This window comes from Branchiostoma floridae, chromosome 9 (genome assembly GCF_000003815.2).
Source record: "Branchiostoma floridae strain S238N-H82 chromosome 9, Bfl_VNyyK, whole genome shotgun sequence".
In the NCBI taxonomy this organism is placed as follows: Eukaryota; Metazoa; Chordata; class Leptocardii; order Amphioxiformes; family Branchiostomatidae; genus Branchiostoma; species Branchiostoma floridae.
The window spans coordinates 6,180,056-6,205,820 of NC_049987.1; the positions used below are offsets into that span (position 1 = coordinate 6,180,056).

Sequence of the window (25,765 nt, forward strand, 5' to 3'; positions counted from 1 at the left end):
AGAGGAAATGGGGACTATAAATAAATCAAAATAGAAATAACGTCTAATCTAAATCTATTTCTACTTAAGCTATTTAAGTGACAATATCTCCGTTATGACCTTGTTTTGCGCGTGACTTGTATTAAACTTGTGGATCTGGAGAAACAGACATTTGGTAATATTCCTATTTCTGTCTTCTTGTTGTATCTGTGTATTCAAGATCGATAGGCCTACAGTCGTGGATCTGTCGTACGTTGTCAATGTTTAGCTGTCTGGCGGTGAAAAAAGTAGTTTCTTTTGGACGTCTGTCAGGCCTGAGGGGAAAATGTTGTATTTCCTGTTACCTGACAGCAACCACCTGCCGATCATTTTAGGGGGGGGGGGGGGGGTCTAAGTTAACCTCCACCAGGCTTTCCTGTGGGGGTACAGGGATCAAATAATTCGGCAATAAAAATCAAAAAATTTGCTAGGGGAGTCAGTCCTCTCTCTATAATAACCAGTGTCGTCAGTTTGGTAAAAACAGCATGTTCATGTCATTGTGTACTTGCTTGGGCATTTTGCGTATGTGTAATTATAATAGTGGCCTGATTCATTACAGGTTTAAATTGTTCAATTGTATTTGTTGGATCGCTTCTGCCAAAATCTAAGAAAAATGATACCTACTTACCGACCCTAGGTTTAAAGGACCTTATTCGAAAACACAACATAAAGTTTGCTAATCCTCACGATCTCCATCGAAATCCTACGCAAAAATGAAAGCACGTCGAATTTGTTGGCCCCCTAGTTATACGATGGAAGACTACCCAGCTAGTGCTTACCCATTTTCAGCAGGAAAGCCAAGTTTAGCCTGGCTCTACTGGTGAGTAGTAGTAGTGGTGTTCCAGACAGATAGGTATCCCAGACTTCCTGTTTTGGTAGATAGGAACATGTGATAGCCTCAACAGCAGGCCATATGGCGGTCTTTTTCGCTGATCACATTGTTTCCGATGACTCAATTTTTCAAGTACACTAGCCATCAAGAAATATTGCCTAATCAGCAACAAATACCGCGGACAGGTATGAATAGATGTACATAGATATATGGCAATTGTACCGATGGCGATTGTCCCGGAGTTGGAGTCTGTAAATTCAAAGATATTCTCTTTAAGGGCAGTCAGGATTTTCGACTTTTATTCACGTCACTTTATCTCAATCATTGAAATTTAGGATTCATAAATGAGAGACCACCCCTTAGTAACAACGACGTGGCGCTCACTCCCAAACAAAGAACTGAGGTAAAATCGTGAATGACACTGGATTGATTCCAAGTCCAGTGTAGGTTGCTAGCTATGGCCTGTGGGATGTTTATTATCATATATCCCCAGGCAGTAGGACAGCTTTTATGTGAGATCAGCGGTACACCGGCATTCAGATAAGGAAAGACCGTGCTTAGCGTGCTTAGCGTGATTTAAGGTCCTGCAACCCGAATCTGTTGCCGTATCCAGTTTGGATTTGTACGTGCATCCATCAACCATGGCTGCAGCAGCCGTGCTGTTCCATATGTACGCCCGCTCGCGTTGCTGCCAGTTCTCATTAGCAATGTCTGGTGTAAGAATTACAAGTCAGCAGCGGACGAGAGATGCGGACCTTGATCCGTCGGGAGCCGCCGTCTGATTCTAAGATAAGAAGTTAACAAACAGGTAACGTTACAGGTTAGATGTAGATTAGGTTACCATTACTTGTCTTGGCAGCGGGATATTGGACCTGGGACTGACCTGAAAGCAAATGTTGGATGGAAGATCGCCATGTTTTCTGACTGCCACCCACCATAACTGTAAGATAAGCCGGGCCTCACTCCCTTATATATCAAGGACTCATCAATGAGGCTATAGGGAAATCCTATTTGTCTCATACTGCTTTGCGACCCTTTCAGTTGCACAGACAAAATAGCATCACTGAAGTTGTTTGGTAACGCTAAGCACTGGTGTGGGGTATCATAAGTGGACTTGACTGGTTGTCCTTTTCCCTTTGTACAGCTCAAGAGGGCCATTTCTAAAACTTTCCCGCAAAGCCGTCATGTCGTCACAGTGCCAGACGGATCCACCTGTCGGTGTTGTTTTTCTCCGAATCCCGGCAGGTTCCTTACTAGAAATGTCAGCTCCGGCTGCGGGCATCTGTTTAGAATTTACCAAGGATAGATCCGGTATCACAACACAAGGACATTAGCATCTTAGAAATTAAGAAATAAGAACCTTTTTATCTTATCGTCTGCTTGATTTCCAGATCTTAGAATTATGTATGCAATATGCAAGCCTTCTGTACGTTTACATCTACGTCATTCTGGATTCGTATTTAAACGTCATTATCAAGCTTAAACCGTTGCTATAGTATTTGAGGATTCTCCAGGCGTGCGGAGTGTGACTAATATGCGCCAAAATCCGCCACTTCCGTTTGTAAAACGACCTGTTCTACCGGGTTAAAGGTCAGGGAGATTAATGAGGTGTTTTGTTCCAAACGGGGTGACTCTGACTGGCAAAGGCGGCGGGATATTAACGACCGGACTGCGCACCGATAACTATCGACTCCGCAACTACTCTTCTTGGCAACGGAACTTCTTGTGATTTATCTCCGAGAAAGTTTTCGGATATGCCCTTTCTTGGGTATCGAAGGCTGAAGATGCAAGTGATAGTCTCAAGATATGCTTAAGATTTTTAACGAAGGTCTCAGATTCAAATGGTAGATCAATATCATGGTAGGCCGGTCTGGAAACTGAAGTTTGAATACAGCTCAATACTTATTTCAATTTCGTGTTGTCCCCTTCCTTTCCTTACACATTTCCTTCATTCGACTGCCCTGGAAGAAAGTAGGAGGGCGGAAAATCAAAAATTGCATTCAGTGATAATAGATACTTATTTCCAATTGCAGATCTACTGAGTTGGTTCTATTTTCTATTTCTATTCATCCATCTTCACTGATAAAAAAAAGAAACAAACAGACCTGACAGGAGTCAAAAACATATAGCTACTCTAATCTACTCTAAACACTAGATTTAACTAGCTAGATCAACTAGTTGATCGTTATAACAGTCTTAGACGTTGCCTGGTAGTCATCCCTTGTAGGAATAGTATTAAACTATCACGTGTTTTTGCTCGGCATCTTCACAGTCACATATCTATCGATTTGTTAATTGCCATAGTCTCGCATATTGCACATTGGCAAAGAACAGCCGGGTGGATTTCTGAAGACAAAGACTTCAGCCATTGAGTAATCTTTGTTAACACACACAAAAAAATCATTTGAAAGACAACGAAACACACTACATATACACGTAAAAGAAAAGTTGAGTGCTCTGTCATTATTATTCGGTTCCCAGCAAACACAGCACGGTTGAAGCCTCCACTGGCTGTACATAGCCACCGTCGCGGCGGTCCCCTGAGTTCAAAGCCATATTGTGCCTCAGATATTCAGCTCGGCTGTACACCCAGCCCCACCGCAAAGCCTCACCTTTGGACGGGTTAAACACCGTCTAGACAGGTTCCTTTGTTCGCGGCGGCCACAAGTTAAGTACTTGTTGTGAGCAGTGATTGTGGACTGCCGCCCCTCCCTTGGCCTCGCCTCATTATCGATCCGTACCAACCTTTGTCCGGATCCGCGATGTAGCAACAACAAGGACAAACAATTCAAGGTCTATCTGTGTACAAGGATGGGGGTAGACTCTTTTATCAAGAATCAAGATTCAATTTTAATCTAGAACAACGGCTACATGAAAAAATATCTCCAGGTACATGCAAAAACATGTTTCATGTAAGTTTGACTTTATTTGAAACATTCAGTGAAAACTTTGTCCACCGTTGACATGGCTGGGTATTTATTTTTATTACTTCAGTTTACCACAAAGCAAGGTTCATTGTACGCCACTTAAATGTCATGGGTTACAATAACGTGGTTGTGATGACACGTCAGATGTTTGTTCACCTTAGCTTGAAAAGATGTATCTTACACCCATTATAAAAACGATCATGAACAATCTTCGTTCCATGAAAATGTAGTTCTACCTACCTTAGGCCAAACCGGCCTGCCACAATAAAGACTTCAATCAATGCAAATTTCATCCTGATAAAGATGTTGATGGCATTCGTTCTCGCTCTCTTTTGCGGACGTCCAGTAATTCCCTTTTAAGAGGTTGACCACAGGAAAGACACAAAAACACCATCTCAAACACCATCCAATCCGGTCACGTTGACTAGTTGAAAATGTAGTCACAGTACATCGGAAATTAATGAAAATTGGAAAATCTATAGGAGCAAAAATGATATTCCTGGTAGCCAAGTGCCGTTACCTATAATTGCAGAGGTATCATGTTATGTCAATGCAGAATCACTGTGCTCAGGGGACATGTCGGATTGCCTGGACGATCGGCCATCAACATGTCTTTTGAACTTTTCAACTGTACCTTAATTCTCTTTTGGGAAAGATTTGTTTATATTTCCGATTCATACCAGTTGCTTATTGCGTTTCATAACATTTTATCAACGTCGTTAACAGTTCATTCCTGTCTCTTGATAAAGCGCAAGCTCTTTATCCGAATTGGCAGATACAATACTAGTCACTACAACAATAGACACTAGCATGTGGTAGCCTGACCCCTTCCCCCTACTCTTCAAGCAGAGGTTAGACTCCAGCTGTGTTTTTTTACGTTTTTCTGGTCGTTTTTATCGGGCTTTCTATTTTCTGTATTAAAAAAAGTAAAAAAAAACCAACCGGAGCCTAACCTCTGCTTGGAGAGTACTAACCCCACCACCCCCCACCCCCAAACTCGTGCACACTATATCACAACAACAGGATGTCCCAAACTCAGACAGTGGTTGTCATGGCTACGAAAGGAAGTCGGTTGTCTGCGGTGATCACATCTAAACCACCTGTAGAGACTTTACCTCAGACTTCAGACGAACATGATAACCCCCGGAGCTCCGGAAACCTCCAATGGGGGTACTGTTTCTTGGTGTGCTTGTGTGTTCACACTACATTAAGATCCTATTTTGATGGATTTGTAGGAAGTTTGGACTTGGGGAGTTATTTAAGTCACGACACATAAAAAAACACGTCAAAAATAGCCGGAGCCGAACATCTGCTTTCATGAGAGTAGGAGGAATATAGCTGGGATTGATTAAGGGAAAAGGTGAAGGGTAACCAACATGTGTGATGGCTAGGGCTATTTCATCACACAAACTCAACAACATTAATTTTTAAGGGAGACATTGGCTTCCGACTACCTGTTTACCACACCTCGATTCTTGCTGCTATGACAGGTTGTTTTGTATATAAGTTCACACTATTGATTCACACCTACCGCCGCCATCTTGGTAGGGTCGGTAGGGATCCAACATGGCGATCATGAATTGTACTTACTATTGTTAATTGTCATCTACTGTACTTCCCTTTTGTGTCCATCATTGTACAGTGTCTTGTGCATAAAAAAGCCCCAATGCGTTTGTTGTATCGACATTGTTTAACTACATATTTTCTATATGGACACATGAATGATCGTGATATTTTGTTGTACCTGCAGGATGATCCGTTATGAGTGCTGTACTGGCTATGGGGAGATCCCAGGGGAAAAGGGCTGTACAACAGGTAATGATCATATTCAGTAGTCATTAGACTCTAGTTATGGGTTTTAATATGCGAACTTTTCCCACTAATACAAAATTGTTATATCTGAGATGTCATTGCAATAGTGCAGGTAAAGTTGGAGCTGTGCATATGTTTCTGGTGTCTACCTGCACATATACCTGTCAATGTACTGGCTTTATAGACATGTAAGATTTTTTTGCTCTATGTATTAGATTTAAGAAAAATGATTGTAATGGCCTCTGAATGTCACCCATAATTAAATCGCGAGTAGTACATCGTACAGGTAAAACGTTTGCAGGTGATTTTCAATGTTACCTGCTCCAGTGCAGACATGCAGACGAGCGTATTTCGACTCCTTGCCCGTATATGGAGTTGATTCTAATTGTCCGGCGTCTGGTGGTCTCCAGCCCGGCCGTTCCACCCAATAACCACATTGTCTCTGCACCAAACAACACTCTCAATTCCTCAAGAGGACGGATAAAATTTGACGAGGGAATACGTCCACTGGTAACCAATTAAACTGTCCCGGACCACTTCGTCATGCTCGTAAAAGTTGTAATACTTTCGCCCAATAAACATGACGTTTAAAACACATCAAGTGACGGTACACTGACTTTTGATATATTTCATCAAGGGTCGTCTGATATCATACACGTGTGTCGATAGTGTGAAATGTGACTGAAGATATATCAATTTCTTGACGTAAACTCATTTTCAGTGTTGGCAGACTTAATTTGCTTCGCTTGTGTTTCGTAGCACTTTTTGTGCCCTTCAATGGGAGGAAGAGATGTACCCAGTCTCTCTCTCTCTCTCTCTTTGTCCCTCACTAATTTATATATATATATATATATATGTATATATATATATATATATATATATATATATATAGAGAGAGAGAGAGAGAGAGAGAGAGAGAGAGAGAGAGAGAGAGAGAGAGAAGAAGAAAGAGAGGTAGATTGAGAGGTTGAGAGAGGGATAGATGGATCGATTGATGTTACAAATTTTACAGAATGAACTTTTCGTTTTTTATTTCGCTTTAAATGTCTCACAGTTCTAAAGCAAGCCTGCGGGTATAGTGGCAAGGGTCGGGCAACAAAGAAGACTAGTTTTGTACTTTGGTCCCGTTTCCTGCTCGTGCCGATTGAGTCGACCCGTTGTGTGGACACAGCACACACTCATTGGGTCCACAAACCGCCCTGCTGCCGCTTCAGCTGATCTTCGCGCTGATAAAGACCAACTTAAGACAATCTCTTACATCACTGAAACAGACAACTGATGGCCGAAGACGGACTGAAGTGTACTGCACGATATCGTGTCTTTTGAAGTCCTCCCCGTTGATTCCACACGATAAAAATGTCGTTTTTCCGAGCAATATTTTATCTACCAAATGCCAGCTAAGCCCCTACAGACCTTGATATGTATGTGTGTCCCAAACTCTAGGTTATCCCTTGGCATTTAAAAGCGTGGTTGTATATTTCACGTAGGCAAGATGGCGTCATTGATAATTTTCAATGGACAGTTCCGTACGAAACAAATATATCTGGCTTTCATTATAGGGGGTAGATATATCGTGATGTACGATATACTTCAGATATGTCCTTATCTTGTCGTATTGAGGCTACAACGCTTGATAAGATAGCTCCGTGGCCTGGAGAGTTCTGACGAGACGTCACAGTGCTGACGTCACAGCCAAGGTATCAGCTTAGTCAATCAACCTAAAATCTAGAGGAAGAATAAAATTCTTGAGACAAAATGCCTTCATTTGAAATTTTGATAAATTCCTTAATTTTGAATTTTGAACAAATCATATAGTCGAACTCAATAGTATTATTATTTACCCCATGCTCAATAGAGGTTCATATTTTTGTACACATCATGGTTGGATGAACGGTGGTCATGAATCAGTTCAATGGATGTTTAAGTACGTTGTCGTGTTCTTAATGATATTATTATATTGACAAGTGTGTCACAAAGTTTCATTGCTTTTGACCTCTACCTCGTTTTAACCAATGCATACAACACGTGGCGTATCAATAACACACGACGTGGCCTTTAACTTTTGACCGGAATAAAGAGTCATACGAGCGATCTATGTTTTGTTTGCATAAGGGGTATTCTACGACTGGTGCCTATGTCAGGACGCCAGCAGATTGTATTACTAGTTGATGTTTGAATTAGCAGATCAAATTACAAATTGAAATGTAACTTAATCTTTTGTGTTCCACCTTCTTTCTACCTGCCAGTGCGTCACCGTGACATCATCGCGATAGCTCTTGTTGAAAGGCCCCATGCGCAAGCAATTCGGCATTTGGGCGACCCCTCGTAACAGCGCCAGTTTCTTCGCCATGGACTTCTCTTTCCGTCTTTGTTTTTCCTCGTAACAACAGCACAGGTTAACGACAAAGTAGTATTTACATGGATAGTGCTTTAAAAAAGGCATGATTTGAAGCCCAGCGTGAGCTTGAGCTGGAACATTCGGTGTTGATTTTCACCATATGTCAAACAGTCTTCAAGGTCATCATTGCGTTGTCAAGGTCGTTCTTGGCCCTCCGCTGGGACAGTCTGGTTCCAACAGTGCCACTTTATTACGAAACAGAAATATTTAAGCTCTGCATCCCGCATGGAGGTTGGCATCTCAACATCTGGTTTAGAATAACCGTGTTTCTCGCTGCTCAAGACTCTTTGTACGATAAAAAATTCAAATGTCAAAGGATTGCTACACGTGTGGTTTTACTTACTGGTCTTTAAGTTCTTTAAAAACAATCGACAGTCAAAGCTAATACTATCAACGGTTTGCCTCATGCCTTTTTGTGAGTGTATGCAGTATTGAAGCGTTCTCGACAGTTAGTAGAAACGAACGAACGTACGATGGATTGTATGTGCCTATTAAAGAGCCACTTATCCTAAAAACACTATAGACATCCTGACGAGGGAAACATTGGAATAATGGAAAGTGCAAAAACTAGGTTCCTATATAGTTTTGGTGCCAACATCCACGATTCTCGTATGCATTTGTCATTGTGCTGCCCATCGCACAATTGCTGAAGTAAAATGGCTGAAGAGAAGTGCTATGCACGTTTATTTGAAGTCCATATCAACTGTGTTCCATATCTACTGTGTTCTTCAAGATTTGATTTTCTTAAATTTGGACGATGATGTGTGGTACTGCCATTTTTTTAGTCTAGTCTTATAGTCTCATTGAGAAGAATGCATATTTACGAACGTCATTTCTGGAATATATAGGTCCGAATTTGTATTGGTTTCAGCTGTACTATCGCGTCCAGTGACAGTGGCTGCTCTCCTTGTCTGGCTTTTTGTATTTATTTATTTATTTATTTATTTCTGTTTTCTTTATACAGGGTGGACACACTCAGTACTTTGCGTACTGCTTTTCAGGTGTGCCCTGTACAAACAACATACACACAATAGCATAACAAAGAAATAAGATAAACTAAACGATAAACAAACCAAGGAAACAATATATAAATGAACATAAATCAAAATCGTAACTCATTGATCAAAATTGGTGCCGGATGTTATCATGTTTTATGCCTTGCTGAGTTTCATGACTTCTAGTGCAGCCAAACGTCTTCTTCCATATATGCTATTAATACCGCTCCACTGATCATGAGCTCATACACTCCAGCAGGGACATACATTTATCGTCGTTCTTACCACGGCAAGAAATTCACGGTCGTTGAGTGCGTAGTCCAGAGGTCATTGACCTAAGACTGGATCATGAGTTCTGGATCATGAGTTCGGCAGTTCGAATCTCAGCTTAGGAAGGAAGGTTAAGTTGTGCTCCACTGTACATTGTGCTTGTCGAAAAAGAAATAGGGGAGTTTGCTTTGTACAATGAACCTGTACATACTGCACACATAGAGCCTGTCCTCTCTGTCACGACTAGTGCTAGTGAAAGGTAGCTCTTCAGCGAACTAAATTGGATCCCTCGATTTCCCTTGCTTCCACTTTCTTTCATTTCAAATTATCAAACGAACCCTTACCACAGCTGGGTGCAATTTGCACCGCAAAGTACATATACAAATTATCCCCATCCGTTACAGTACCGGTGCAGCCTGCTGGGGTAAAACAGCAAATGAAATTAGACGGTTTGGATTTCGTTTCTTTTGGCTGGAATCATTTCAAGTTTGCCATACTGGGAATTGACTGAAGACGGTTCACCAGATTATGGATGCCAGTAAACCACCTGAACACTTGAATTGAGTCACATTTGTTACATTACTGGTCTGGCTTCGTAAAGCGGGTACTTCACGGCGCCGCTAAGTCTTGAACCTGTGTTACCTTTGACCGGACAGGTATATGACTAAAAAGTCAACAAAACACTCGAAGCGCGGTAAGATTCGTCTTTATCGATGAAGTTCGCTCGGTCGCAGTGACGCCGCCAACGTGTCGCAGTTTCAGTGAGATAAACGCTTAACACATGTTATGGAAATTTTAACTGATTAAAATTAGGTTTCTATGATCATTTCGGGATTGTCGTGCTGAGAAATGGAAGAATGAAGACAGTCCATGTAGTCACGTTATCCGGTAAAAGTTTGATTGACACCCGGGCCCCTTGATTAGTTGACCAGGACTAGATATTCATAGCGAGGTCGCGGCTAAAATCCATTTGTATCTCCTACTACTGGAAGGTGTTTCCGACTTGATGGCAATGTTATGATGCATATATGGTGTCGCGTTCTGTGTCCTGTAAGTGATAATCCCCTATCATTTCACAACTATTGAACTTCAGTAGATGCTCTTTTGTCAGTATATCAAATCAACATACAGGCACAATTTCCCATGCAGATATTACAGATCATTTATCCGGATTTCCATTTTGTTATGTGGATTTTGTAAATCCTAGTGTACTACCAAAGTATCGATTTTACAATGCTGTTGCGTCTCTAAAAGAAAAATTACATGCACGCATCAATTTATAAGTAATAAACCCATGAAAAATAAAAGCTCATTTTAGTAGCGAAAGGTTCGTAAAATTTCTGATAACTCATAAAAATGACAAATCTGCCAGTGTACCGGCGCCCCGTGTCATTGTCTTCATACTTCACTTTAATGTGGTAGTTCTGCTGACAGCGGGTAATGTATCATTGGATGTCAAGTCTCATTCACTCGGAGTTTAGTACAGCTGCACATGAATACAAATTGGCCGCTTTGGTGAAAACAGTAACCCAAAGAGATTTTTGGCATGACTATTTTTGGCACGACTATTACATTTTACCAAATCAGCCATCTATCAATCAATCAATTTATCAGTCACTGAAAGTTTACTACAGCCAATTTCTCTGTTTAGTACGGTAAGTCACAGTGCAGATGACCTTTCGTGCTAAACGTGTGTTATGTGTCCTCAGAGCTTCCTCTAAAGAACATCCCAGCGACCCTGGAGGATACCGGAGCAGACAGCATGTTTTCCAGACCGGCGTATTTCTCTGCTTAGTACGATAAGTCACAATATAGATGATCATTTGTACTAATCGTGTGTTTTGCGTCCACAGAGCTTCCTCTGAAGGACATCCCGGCGACCATCTATGATACCAGAGCCGAGAACATACTTCTATATACCATTTGTGCCTATCCCTTTCTCTGTTTAGTACGCAAGGTCACAATACAGATGATCATTTGTGCTAAACGTGAGGTTCTGTGCCCACAGAGCTTCCTCTGAAGAACATCCCAGCGACCCTGGAGGATACAGGAGCCGACACCATGCTGCTGTACACCACCCGGGCCGGCCTCACTGATCAGCTGGAGAACGAGGGAGCCTTCACCGTCTTCGCCCCCAGCAACGAGGCGTGGGCGGAACTACCACAGGTGCCTCAGTTCGCTCCGTTGTACATTCTATTAATGCTAGTCCTAAGCATATTAAGTTCCTTAAGGTTTCTACACTGGCAAAAACAAAAAGAAAAGAAAGATAACTAATCATCAGACCAATTTCGACTGCGAAATTCGATTGAGGATCAAACCCGCTCATGATCGATCACTTCTGGCATGAGTCATCTTTCCGCAAATGTGACGTCAAAAGTGGGTCAAATGTGTTCGGAAGTTGGTACCGCCCGCCGTTCTAGTAGTATGCATTCTATGTAGTACATGTATGTGTATCCTTTATGTACATACCTTTCATGCACCTTACTTTGAAACGTTGGATGAAACGTGGCATGCATTACCTGTAAAAAGAGAAAAAACGCCACAGCCAACCTCTGGTTTTAGACTAAACTCGTGATGTCGTCTTTTGTCTTCCAGGAAGTGATCGACGCCCTGGTGTCTAACGTGAACGTGGAGTTGAGGAACGCCCTGCTGTACCACATGGCTGAGGGTGTGGAGGAGATCAACGACTTCGCCAACGACCGGATGCTGAGGACGATGTACCGTAACTCCCCCATGCGCATCAACAACTACGCAGACAGTGTAAGAACATGAACTAGCTTATATACCAATATTTACCTGTGGAACAAGAATGTTATCATTTACGTATGCAGGTGACGTAACCACCGTTACAACTTACATAGTTAGGCTTAGGTCCCACTTCCACCGGTGCCCGTCAGGATTGTCGGATATCGGGGCTCCACGGGTAGGTCACGGCGTCTTTTTGTTACCGGTCGCCGGGTTTATTTCAAGTCTGACTTACGTTTAAGGTGTCCGGCAGGGCCTCAAAATACCTATGTAAGCTTAGTTCCCAATTGGACAAAGTAACCCTGCCGGGCATTTCACGGACTGTTTGGGGTCACTTTCGGGCCTTGTTCGGGGGTCTCTTTTCGGAAGTCAGCGGCCAACCCTGGCTTAAAAGCATTTTATACGGCTGAGACTCTGGTGGCATAATACCCCATCCGTGTTTCTTTTTATGACCTATATTGTCTAGTGTTTACAAATTTTGTTTATGTTTATCTCTTCTGCAGATTTACACCGTGAATTGCGGACGCGTCCTGCGGCCCAACCAGCGCGCAACTAACGGCATCGTCCACATCATCGACAAGGTGGTCACTCCCACTACCGGCACCATCGACGACTTCGTCAGCAACAACGACCGGTTCGCCACCCTCAGGTAATAGTTGTTACTTTCATTTTAGTTCATTTGTGTATTCACGAGGAACACAAATCTACAACAAGATTTTTTTTCTCCCAATTCCCTACACCCCCTTTCCACTGGAGTGGTCCAAACATTTTGATAGATCTGTCAAAGACTAATTCATAGACAAGGTATTTGCGTGTTTTGTTGTCTTTCAAATCATACTTTTGCATCGTTCATTGAATTCCAATTGTATGAAATCTAGGATCACAGTTCCTCATTTGGTCGCTTGCTCTCGGCAGTGCTCTAATGGGAAGGAGCAAAACCTCAAGAGTTCTTCTAACCGATTACCTTATATATATATATATGCATGTAGGCGAAGTTTGAATACCGTTAATACTACAGTTTCTGGGATCTAGGCACTTTTTGCGTATGTATACAAATATGTAGCAAATACAGTAGAAGCCGCTTAATTGCACACCCAATTTGCCAGCGAATTCCGTGCAATTATCTGGTGTGTGCGATAATGTGAAGTTACCCAGTTGGACCGCACCCTCACGGGATGTGGGGATTCCGTGCAATAGACCGAAGTGTGCGTTTATCCGACGTGCAATTAACTGGCTTCCACTGTATATACAAAGTGTGACTTGGCGTATCGTTGATGACAGGACCGCCATCACGGCTGCCGGACTGTCGGAGGCTATCCAGGGCGAGGGACCCTTCACTCTGTTCGCCCCGACCAACGAAGCCTTCAACAAGATCCCACCAGAGACGCTCAACAGGATTCTCGGAGATGCCGATTCTCTCGACGGTATGTACATATGTATCGAGATTGTGTGGACATGTTTGTTAAAGACACAGTAACATTCGCTAACGATTTGTTTGACGTTAGATTGTCAACAAACCTATGGTAGGACCTACTTTTTTCCTATAAAAAGACAGCTTACATACGACACTGTTACGACTGTCCTGAGAATGACCCAAATATTCTGTCTTGAATCTGTCGTATCATTATATGACTTGAATTCAAGTTCCGTTGTGAGGGGAAATGATAGGATGTTACAGGACCTACGTAAACATAATGTTCAAAGGACAAATACATCTCATGCTACCCTTTCTCCTTACAGCCCTGCTAAAATAACGCGGTATTATATATATATATTTCAAATCACATGACATGAGTTTGTAAGACATATATCCATATTAACTTCTTGCAGATTTCCCTCCATGTCGTTTTGGTAGCCTACAGTACGAAGGGCTGGTTACCTAGGAGAACTTTTAGTATGTTAAAAAGACAGCTGTATGTCTAGTCTGATTAAATCTCGCTTATAGCAGCCCGCCAAACATCCGCCGGCCCCCTACACGGGCCAGTTACAGCCCTGGACAGCGGAGTTTGTGTTACACAGACTCACCTCACAGTTACACAGACTACCATATGTCTAACTCTCCCCTCTCCTCTTGTAGCCCTGTTGAAGTACCACATCCTTGACTACGGGTTCTGTTCTGCCTTCATCACCCGTCGGCACAAGCTGCGCACCATGGAGGGGTCCCGCGTCAACGTGTCCTGTGGCCGCGGGGAGGTCAGGATCAATTTCATTATTATAAGTATAAGGAAGACAGGAAAACACAAGACGTAAAGACATGATGTTGAATAGAATTGTAGAGAATCCCAGTGTATGCCGACTCAGAACTTGGACTTTTCCCTGAATCGCTTAGTCATCTTCAGCTATTTGACCCACCTGCTCTAAACACTAGATGTCAGCAATAGGTGAAAGGTTGCTGGAAGTGGATATCGCCCACAGTCCCTATTATAAGGAAGTCAAAGCAATTGGGTCAGATACATGGAGCTGAGCGGTTCAGTCGAACTTTCCATTGAGTTCAATTATTTCAGTTGGTGAACAGTTTAATTTTTCCATAATGTTATTTACCAACTTTCATGCTGATATAAAGATAAAGATTAGATAAAAGCGATACCTTATACTAAGGCACACGCACGTCTGGTCGTTATAATAGGTCGGCGACGAGTTCCGCGTGAACCAGGAGGTGAAGATCGTGGAGTCCGACATCGTCACCGACAACGGCATCATCCACGTCATCGACTCTGTACTCATCCCCAACGCAGGTCTGTCGGTTTGTTTGTTTGTATGTTTGTGTGTCTGTGTCTGTGTAACTGCCCTTCGGCGTAACACACCAGCTTGGCAGAAACGCAACGATGTATGGTCTTATTACTCTAAACGATTTGTGGCTGCTTTGGTTTGTTTGTAATTTTTCCTTTGATTTTATTTCTGATGTTCATATACTATTCTTTGCCTTAAAAGATAGTTGAATTTCACTAGAAAAATAGTACGATGCATGCGCACATTACACATTACAGAAAGCTTGCAAAAATTCGCGTTGCATACACTAAGGAGAATGTGTGTTGGATGAACTGTAAGTAGTGTAAGCAAAAGATACTAATTACAAATAGCAAGATAAGAGCACATTTATTCCTGAACGCTGCCATTAGCGTCAATTCACGATCACACATTTCTACCTGCTATGGGTATCCACTCTGCATCATTCAGACCACGGAATGGTTCTCGTACTACATTTGCGGAATTGCTTCATTAAAGTCCATCGAATGACCTAATGGCGTGCAAACATTGCATAGAAAGGGAACGTACAGATCGTTAGCTTATCGGCTACAATATAATTAGCTACGGTAACCAACTCCTTTCCTGAGGTCATCGACCCCAGATAAGCTTTGAATAGACTTCAGCTTTACAATCACTCATTTTCCAGACTGATGCTTCGTTTCACCCGAGAAAAGCAAGTTAATATGTATCTCTAGAGAGCCAATATGGATCAGTCACAGATAAATACAGGTCTTAAAGTGGAGGTTTGAAAAGCATATTTCAAAGACTTCTTAGACATAATTCCCACAGTTCCTGTTGGAACTCTCGGCGGCATTTTGAAACGTATGAAATCTTATTTTAAGTTAGGCCACGTTGATTTGATTATATGGATGACATCCGCGCTCGCACCAATTTTCGGCCATTTCCAAAAAAAAAAAAAAAAATTTCGACCACACAATAAATTGTGCAAAGCAGCTGTAACATGAGCACAAATATTCCATAGATTGAAAAAAAAGTATCAGAAAACAGATAACTAATGCCATAGAATGCCAAAATGAATCTAAAGTCAAAGAATAAGAAACCTGTTCCTCTGTTGTTTTCTTTCAGGTCTGTTTTTTTCGGATTGGTCCAAGAAGAAAAAATGTTTTGCACCCGTATGATGTACTGGTCCCTACACCTGACTGTTGGTATACCATACTATGTGTTTGTAGTCCTATGTTCAACCTTCCTGGCCACTTTGATTTCATACTGAAGGCAACTTTTTTTTTTGGCCAAACTTTTTTTTTATTCGCTCGCTCGCATCAGTTTTGGAGTTCCCGGAGGATGTCATCCATATAATCAAATCAACATGGCCTTAGTTTTCAAAGAACGTCATGCTTAGTTACCTCGTTTGAATCCATCAAGAAAACATCTTATCTAATATTCTTGTCTATATTTTACATTGAACATGAGAAATGGAATACTTGTCCGATAAGCTCTAAGATTTTTGAAAACTAGCTCTGTGTGAATGTGGTATATTTTTCAATCTCTCTAGCCAAGAACGTTGCTGAGATGTCAGAGACTGTTGCTCCTCCTAAGATCAACGAGTACCTGTCCTCTTCCGGGCTCATCGATGAGATGGCGGAGGGCGGACCCTGGACTATCCTCGCGCCCACGGACCAGGCTTTCGAAGGTGAAGGGTCATAGCATGAAAATATCGAAGAGCAGATTGTAGAAGGATGAAAGTCTTATCCTTATTATCTGTGTGATCTACTTTACTTATCTTAATATGCCATAAATAGTAGTTGATTCCGCGTGAGCGCGTGCGTGCGTGAGTAAGTGAGTGAGTGAGTTAATGAAGGAGTGAGTGAGTGAGTGAATGAGTTAATGAGTGAGTGAGTGAGTGAATGGGTGAGTGAGTGATTGAGTGTGAGTGAGAGTGACTGACTGAGAGTGAGTTAATGAATAGGTGAGTAGTGAGGTAATGAATGAGTGAGGGTGTGAGGAAGTGAGAGAGAAATGAATGATTCAGTCAGTCTAGTCAGTGAGTTAGTGATTGAGTGTGTAAATTTGTGTGTGAGTGGGTAAATTAGTGGCTAGCTTAAGACAATATTTCAGCAGCCTTCCAGCTTCGTCTGACCTACAAAACCAATTCGACGTGTTATTATTCGCTAAGCAAGAAAATAATTGAGTTACTGGACAGTATTGGGACTGTAATAGACCTGACAACATTGATGTTTCAACACTTATCTAGTTTCAGCCGGTTTGGCTTTCCCAGCTTAAATTAGACGACTAGCTGTCCCTTCTAATTTCATACAATACTGTATGTATTAGGGGGCATGTTAGTTGATCATGCACAATGTATGTTACTTCATCTTACAGCAATGTCTGTTATAATTTGACTGCGATGGATCCAAACCCTCCCTCCCTTGAAAGGCATGCCTAAGCAATCATTTGACCAATCGTAGAGTGACATACCCAACTCTTAGGAACTCTTAACTCGGTTGTCCTTATAAGTCACTGCGATTGCCCTTACTTCTTACTATCCCTGCCAGCGTCATCCTGCTTGAGTAAGTAGTGAGAGACTTACTCCTTCAGTCCTGAAGAACTTTATTCCATAATGTTTAAGGCGCGTGTTGTTCTGAAGTCATTACGTTTGCCGTCTTCCCACCAGCCTTGCCAGAGGATGTCCAGTCCAGACTGAGTAGTAACACAGCGTCTCAAAAAGAGATTAGAAAGTTACTCTCTTTCTAATCCTATTTCGTCGGTGTTCTGAAGACGTGTGTTGTTCTAAAGACGTTACGTTTGCCCTGTGTTCCCCCCAGCCCTGCCAGCGGATGTGCTGTCTAGACTGAGCAGTGACACGGCGTTCCAGGAGAACAGTTGTGTTAGACTTACTCCTTCAGTCCCTTTTTTCCATAGACTTTAAGACGAATGTTTGCCCTATCTTTCCTCAGCCCTGCCAGCGGATGTCGTGTCCAGACTGGGCAGCGACACGGCGTTCCAGAAGGAGGTCCTGAGCAGGCACATCGTGGAGGGGCAGCTCACCGGCCGCAAGCTCATCGAGGGGCAGGAACTCCAGTCCATAGATGGCGAGACCACCCTAAGGACTTCACTTTACAGAAAGGTAGGCTAGCAATAAAACAATCAATTACTCGATCAATCGATCGAAACGATCAATCGGAAGTCGAAGGTGATCGGTAGGAAACCACAAACCTGTGATTGATACATCTCTTGTATGGTGAAGTTATACAGGAGCTGCAGAACGAACAATGTAGCTTGGAGTACAGGAAGGTACTAGGCTGTGAATCAATCGATCAACCAACCAATGAAACAATCGTAAATTCATTTTGTCAACTAGTCCATCAATTGAACACTGAATCGGTCTAACCATCTACAGGGAGTTATCCTGAAAGCATTGAGGTACAGGAAGTTGTCAATCAATTAATTAATCGACTGATAGATCAATTAATCGATTAGAAGTTGAATGCCGTCATGAGGTACCCATTGTGAGCTTTTTTCCGAATTTTCAGACGTTCTGCATTGACAACGCCTGTGCGTACAAGGGCGACCACGAGGCAAACAACGGCGCTGTGATCCTGATCGACAAAGTCCTGCTGCCGGCAGAGGGGAGTCTGTGGGACCTGATTAACCAGGACGGCAGCTTCAGGTCTGTACCTTTTTCTACAACCTTACACAAAAGCTCCTTGGCCTTACCTGATAAAAGCTCCTTGGTAAGGCAGATAAAAAAACTCCTTGGTCTTAGTTGGTTGGTTGGTTGGTTGGTTGGTTGGTCGGTCGCTTGGGTGTGTTTCTCTGAGGACAGCCTAACTCAAGAAGTTGTTTATGTCATGATAATTGGTAGGTGGATATTTGTCGTTAAAACTAGGGCCATGTACATGTTCGATATTGGGCCTCCTAGCGGTTTTGTATCAGTACTGCAGCAGAACGTATTGTTTCATATCTCGTGTTCTGGACTTGGTATGATTTTGATTTTGAATAGTAGAAGGAAAGGAAGCGGTTTAAGTGTTTTGTGGGAACTATGTAGAGGGTCCGCTTGTGTTTAAGACGTTGAAAGAGAATATCGGCAGCATGCTGGATAGCATACAAGCAGATCTACATCCGTCTTAAAATAAATGAATGAATGAATGAATGAATGAATGAATGAATGAATGAATGAATGAATGAATGAATGAATGATTGAACTTTATTGCACGACATTATACATAGTACAATTGTAAGGCAACAGTAATAAGTCAATTAATACAATGACACTCATCTAAGGTCTATAACTAAATATATGTATATTACAGGAATGTGAACATAAATCATAAATCACCTTAATTTTTTTCAATACGGTGATGAATCATACCAACATACCACTAACACATATGAGTTGTTTCAATACTCGTATGGAAAGAAATGACACAGTACAGGTGTTCTAATATGTAAGTTATGAGAAAGTTTCCTAGTATTAACGCCCCCCTCCCCAACAGAAAACTCCACAAATCCCGACACGTAACTGCATCTACAACACCTGTGCGTACAACGGATCATGAAAGATTCACCATCCGACATCCCGTGAGCGCGGTGATTGATAACAAGAGTAGTTAGGGTTTAAGAGCTAAGATCTAAGTGGTTTCCCTCTCAGTTAGAGAAAGTTTATTATCTTTAATCCGTGCGTGGGAGGTGCTGTCTTTAAGAAGGTTTAGGATCGTGTCCCTTCTAACAGCTCGACTTGCGCAGTCCTTATTAGTGACGCTAGCGGACTTTGGCGTGTAGTGATGATGTGGCAAAATTTATGGAGAAGTCGACAACAGGTATTCCGCCCTGCAGGATTTAGCGTGTCCTGATACTGGTCTTTCCTACATTAGTCCTGAACTACTGGAAAGGCACGTTAACTTTATCAAGAAAGCGCTTCTGGTTAATGAAAACACACTTTACCGACCCAGAGTTGCTGTTTGTTGCTTGCTCACAATGATGGTAATAGAAATACAAACATTTTCCTCGATAATGATGTTATTAATTATAAAGATAATGGTGATGACGATAATGATGTTGACGATGAAGATGATGATGATGAAAATGATCATGATTGTGATGATGATGATAATAATGATCGATGACATTGACATGAATTACTAATCTAAATGGATTAAACCGTGACATAGAGAAAACCCGCATCATTCATTCAAAGTAATTTATGTATGGAAATTAACATGCCTTAGCAGCCGCATGTTTACATCTACTTGTACAAGCCGTAACGCGATGTCATTTATATTAAAATCGTATTCATTAATACCTCCATTATGCTCGAGTAGTGATGATTGGAATAGAGTTGCACGTCAACATGAAGATTGATGCTGCACGGTCCCTTAGCGTCGCTGTACCAGTAAAGGTGATATCTCACTGCACTTGGGGCACCGTTGTGGCACTGTGGGATTCATTTACTGCGGCACTGTTGTGTTATTTTCTCCAATTTTGTTATAATTTAGATATTGCGTAATATGTAAAAGTATGACTTGGAAGAGAAAAAATACACAAAACGTAAGAAAATTCGTTCTTTAGTTCTGAAATTCGTTGAGTATCTTTCGGACCCGGCAGTACCGCACCGGTGTCCCAAGTGCAGTGAGATACCACCTTAAGAGAAACATGGGTAGTAATCCATGTTGATTTTAAAACTTTGTGTCATGCCGTGAATGTAAGATGATGTGTGACATTGGCCTTGAACGGACAACCCCCCCCCTTCCCCCCGGCCCCCGCCTGAAGGCTGCCATGTTAGTCATACCTGCCAGAGGAAGAACTCTTTAAGCCGTGTTATTTCTTCTCCCAGGGAAGCAATTTTAGCCCGAGGGCTCCCGGCTTGCCTAGTACAGTTTTACCGACGTTCCCGCGGCGATTCGTCATGTTTTATGCAACAAGCCCTGCAGGCTACTCACTCCATCAGCCGCTTCAGACAGATGATAAAGGCTAAAGCACGATAACTCTAATGAGGCAATTCGTAACGTTTCGACAGAGATAGATGCCGTCTCTTAATTCTGTTTCGTCAGTGAAATGGACATGTTGGTGACCGAACGCGTTTTTTTTTCCGTCTATTTGCTCCATTTGGGGCCAGGAAGGGGGAGGATAAATTTAAGCGTACTTGTCTACCAGGTAGCTGTGCAGTACTGACATTGAAGCACGTGTCTATTCACATAGATCATACCAACACAACCCATACTAGAAAGTGTTTGAAGAGATGTTTAAAACATGGTGGTGGTGCTTTTTGGTATTATGTTCAAATGTACAGGTTTGCTTAAGGCGAAGACCAACTTGTTTTAGAATAAAATGTTTGAGTTTTGTAGAGTTATTTAAATTTCTGACGGATTTTGTTAACGATTTTGTCTTCGTTGTATGATAATTATAAAACAGCTGACTTTTTTCTTTATAATGCTTTCTCTGCATACTGCACTCTTAGTCAATTCTAAGATTGCTATAAACTATAGACATATAAACTGTTGGATATAAACACGTTACGTTTCGCTAATAAGTTGATAAGTGTATTGGTTCGTTAAAGTCATTAAATGTGTTAAACCAACCTCAACCACAGAGACACAGCTCAAAGAAACGAAAATATTAACTTTGCGTGATGAAAGTGTCAGGAACAATCGCGATTTCCATCTAACTAGATTCTTGAATTAATTGTTCAGCAAACGATTTGCCAGTTTGTCCCAAACTTGTAGAATTTTTTTTTGTCTGTATGTCCCAAATATTTCGATATGCGTGATTCCCCCTACACTGTACTTAAAAGACATATGACTCTTTATAAATACATATACGATAGGAATTCTACCAATAATTCATATTAAAAACATTCTCATCCCATGCAGCATAGCCTTTTGAATAGTAGATTCCTACTGTACTGCAGAATGTAATATGCGCTGTACCTTGTACAATTGCTGTACAATAAAGTTTGTTCATCTTAAAATCTTCCCCAGCACGCTGAAGACGGCCATTCAAACTGCCGGTCTTGTCGATGTCTTCAAGAACCCAGCCGTCTTCACCGTCTTCGCTCCGACCAACGAGGCCTTCGAGAACCTGCCAGCCGGTACCCTGGACGAGCTGCTCGCCAGTTCCGAGGACCTGACCAACCTGCTGCAGTACCACGTCATCGGGCAGATGTGGCACCGCAAGGCCATGAGGCCGAACATCAAGTACCGCCTGCCGTCCGTCCAGGTGCGTTACTGGTCGCTTCGCTACGATTCGCTACATAGCAAAACCCATTATGCTACATAGGACCGGTAACCGTCTAAGTGGGCATCACTCGACTCCAAATTCTTTTTTTTTGCAAGGTCTTTAGATGAAGGCCATTGTGTTTGTAGCTTTTTCGAATTTTCCATTTCGGATACAGGAAAATGGGTTTAAAATTATTTTGTGAACACTCTCGACGTCCTGTGCCTATCCTATTAGGATTCAAATTTACAAGATGTATTCATTCATTCTTTCATTCACTTGTCACTCCTGTTTCGTGTTCCCAGGGACGGAAGTTGGAGATGATTCGCGCTAAGGAAGAGGGCAGTAACGAGTACGTCGTGACGATCAACGGTAAGGCGAAGATCACCCAGGGCGAGACGCTCGCCACCAACGGTCTGCTGCACGTCATCGACCAGGTGCTCATACCTGGACAGAAGGGCAGCGCGAACGGCGAGGGCGACGGCGAAGGCGGAAACAACCTGGTAGGTAACTGTAGCTAAAGTCGCAATGGCGGTGGGTAACTGTAGCTAAAGTCGCAATGGCAGTAGGTAACTGTAGCTAAAGTCGCAATTGTGGTAGGTAACTGTAGCTAAAGTCGCAATGGTGGTAGGTAACTGTAGCTAAAGTCGCAATGGCGGTAGAGAACTGTAGCTAAAGTCGCAATGGCGGTGGGTAACTGTAGCTATTAAGTCGCAATGGCGGTAGCTAACTTTAGCTTAAGTCGAAATGGCGAGCTAACTGTAGCTAAAGTCGCAATGGCGGTGGGTAACTGTAGCTAAAGTCGCACTGGCGGTAGCTAACTTTAGCTTAAGTCGCAATGGCGGTAGAGAACTGTAGCTAAAGTCGCAATGGCGGTGGGTAACTGTAGCTATTAAGTCGCAATGGCGGTAGCTAACTGTAGCTAAAGTTGCAATGGCGGTGGGTAACTGTAGCTAAAGTCGCAATGGCGGTAGCTAACTAGCTGTAGCTTAAGTCGCAATAGTGGTAGGTAATTGTGGGTAAAGTCGCAATGGCGGAAGCTAACTGTAGACGTCGCGACCATGTCGGCAGGTAACTGTAGCCGAAGCCGCAATAACCTGTAGGTAACTGGCGAAGCCACCATGACGGTGGGTGTGGGTGGATCCAAGATGGCGACCATTTATTCGAATCGCGTTAACAGGTTTAAAGAAAGCACGTATTTGTCGTTTACTATATATACAGTGGCAAACAATGATGAAAACGACTCTTTAGCTAAATTCTGGGTTTCATCTCAAGAGAATATACCTGCGCTCAAAGCTAGGTTTTTGGACAAACTATCTCTATACTTAGTTCGCGTATGGTTGTAAATGGTGTTCAACTGATAGCGTGAGCTAGTGTGAGTTTGTAACTTTAAACTGTTCATTGGAGAGGGACAGTATAGACAACCTTTGACCCAATTACCTGATAAACAGGTCAATTGAAAATTCCAGTGAGTCTAATTTCGGGGGATTAGCGAACATTTAAGATCCCCATAAGTTATTAAATGTTCTTATGTTGAATTGTCCGCACAGATCAGTGTGATCAATGGTGGCCGGGAGACGATCGGGGGCGGCGCGGGAGAGGGCGGCAGTGTGTCCGTCAGCGTGGGCGAGGGAGCCGGCGGCGAGGGCAGCGTGATCGTCGGGGAGGGCGAGGGTGCCAGCAACGTGGTGACGGGAGACGGCGGCCCCAGGGTCATCAAGGTGACCAGCAGGGTGACTCTGCCCGGCTCCGGTCCCTCCATCTGGGACAGCATCGATCAGGATGCAGACTTCAGGTGAGACGAGTGAAAATTAAAATGGAAACTGTCAATGACAAATGCAAATGCAATAAGAAAATGGTAATGCACCATTTGTGTTGGACAGGCCAGGATAGGAACCATTTAAAACAAGGTCGCACTTAGAATTTATTTTCTCCCGTGACACCTCCCCTCACCTGGTCCTTAACTGGTCCCCTAGGAAGAACGGCCTACATGTTGGCCGACAGGGCTTATCAGTATAAATAAAGGTGAACTGAACTGAACTGAACTGAATTGTAATTTTCACATCGAATAGTTTGTACGCAGTGAAGTTCAATCAAGTATAGTAAACATCTTATTGTTCACCATGTGGCGTAATGGTTTATTCGGGAATGTGTATTCGGGTCTCTTTATTGGAGAATCAATGACGGTTCAGACCCCTTGCAAGCCACAATGTTGTACCATCCACAGTATCCTCAAGTCTGCAACATGTGTTTGTTTGTCTGTTTGTTTGTCTGTCTGTCTGTTTGTTTGTCTGTCTGTTTGTTTGTTTGTTTGTTTGTTAGCTAAAATGAGGATGTTCCCTCCATCCGCAGTATCCTCAAATCTGCAACATGTGTTTGTTTCTTTGTTTCTTTGTTTGTTGGCTTTAATGAGGACATTCCCTCCATCCACAGTATCCTGAAGTCTGCCATCTCCACAGCCCAGCTTGAGGACATGTTGGACAGGCCCGGGACCTACACCTTCTTCGCGCCCACAGACCGCGCCTTCAACGCGCTGCCCGAGGACGCCCTGCCCAACCTGCTGGCCAACCCAGAACAGCTCTCCGAGATTCTGGAGGTTCGTCAAACCAGGATTTGAATAGAATAGAATAGAATAGAATAGAATAGAATAGAATAGAATAGAATAGAACAAACCAGATCAGTTATTCGAAATCCTGGAGGTTCACACATCCTTTAAACTAGGTAGAATAGAATAGAATGGAATGGAATGGAATGGAATGGAATGGAATGGAATAGAATAGAATAGAATAGAATAGAATAGAATAGAAAGGAATAGAATGGAATGGAGTAGAATAAAATAGAATAGAATAGTCCTGGAGGTGTGTGTACGTCTAATGTAATGTTAAAGTGTCGAATCTAAAAGTAAACCAGTACAACTCTCTGAGCTTCGTTCTATAGCGTAGAATAGAAGAGAATTAACTCAAACATCACATTTACACGCATTTATATGTGCCTTCATTCAGTACCACGTGGTTGAAAACGTCCTGAACAGCAAGGCCGTGTCTCCAGGCGTGGCCATCCCCTTGGCAACCCTGCAGGGAGGTCAGGTGACCGTCAGGAACGTGAATGGCGTCGTCACCGTGAACTCCGCCACCGTCGAGCGCGCCGATCTCATCAACACCAACGGCATCATCCACGTCATCGACAAGGTTCTCATCCCCTAGTGTTCTCGCGAGACCACGGGAGACTCTTGCGAGACCTCCATGGTCACGTGACGTTCTTACGAGTCACGAACGAAATTTCGCTAGAAAAAGTCTCTTGTTCCATGTTAGTATCTAGCATAGCAAGCCTTGATAGGTTTTCTTGTAATTTCATACATGTTTTTGATCATTGTAAGTTTATCGGATATGAAGAAGTCAATAGGAACATATCTTAAGAAGGAGAAAAAGCTTTGATAATGATTTGATTTTTATAATGTTCAAAACTATACCTGTTATACCCGAAAAGTATGATCATATGGTGCTATATTGATAAAAAGAAACATTCTATGCCGTCTCTTACAGTTCTATATTTTACCGGGCCTTAATAAACAGTTGTTAAGATCGTCTGTGTGCCGTGTCAATGCGTGATTTTTATTTCTATTTCGTTTCATTTTATTCTATCTATTGATTCTGCTATAAACCTCTTACAGCCATGACTGACCAAGCAGCCGGTGGATGTTACAATGGGCTACCACGACGTGGAAATTAAAGTGTTTGTACCAGAAAATAACTAATATTTCACCAAAATTAGAGCTGCAGTACCTAGATAAGAACCAGAAGAACTGCAGAACCTTAAATGAGAGGTCGTACTCAATATTTATCTCCTGATA

At 42.5% G+C, this 25,765-nt stretch overlaps 1 protein-coding gene across 1 annotated transcript in view; it reads left to right on the forward strand.

Annotated features, from left to right (window-relative positions):
* The window catches only part of LOC118422851, a gene marked incomplete at its 3' end in the record, with an annotated part of 28,420 nt that extends 3,320 nt beyond the window's left edge, over positions 1 to 25,100 (forward strand). The window contains 15 exon segments of the mRNA XM_035830658.1: positions 5,528 to 5,592; positions 11,261 to 11,418; positions 11,848 to 12,012; positions 12,501 to 12,646; positions 13,279 to 13,421; positions 14,075 to 14,190; positions 14,624 to 14,732; positions 16,259 to 16,396; positions 17,661 to 17,830; positions 18,237 to 18,373; positions 21,681 to 21,918; positions 22,221 to 22,418; positions 23,466 to 23,710; positions 24,349 to 24,511; positions 24,918 to 25,100. Coding sequence (XP_035686551.1) covers positions 5,528 to 5,592; positions 11,261 to 11,418; positions 11,848 to 12,012; positions 12,501 to 12,646; positions 13,279 to 13,421; positions 14,075 to 14,190; positions 14,624 to 14,732; positions 16,259 to 16,396; positions 17,661 to 17,830; positions 18,237 to 18,373; positions 21,681 to 21,918; positions 22,221 to 22,418; positions 23,466 to 23,710; positions 24,349 to 24,511; positions 24,918 to 25,100 — 2,374 coding nt within the window.
* Between the last annotated feature and the right edge of the window lie 665 nt (positions 25,101 to 25,765).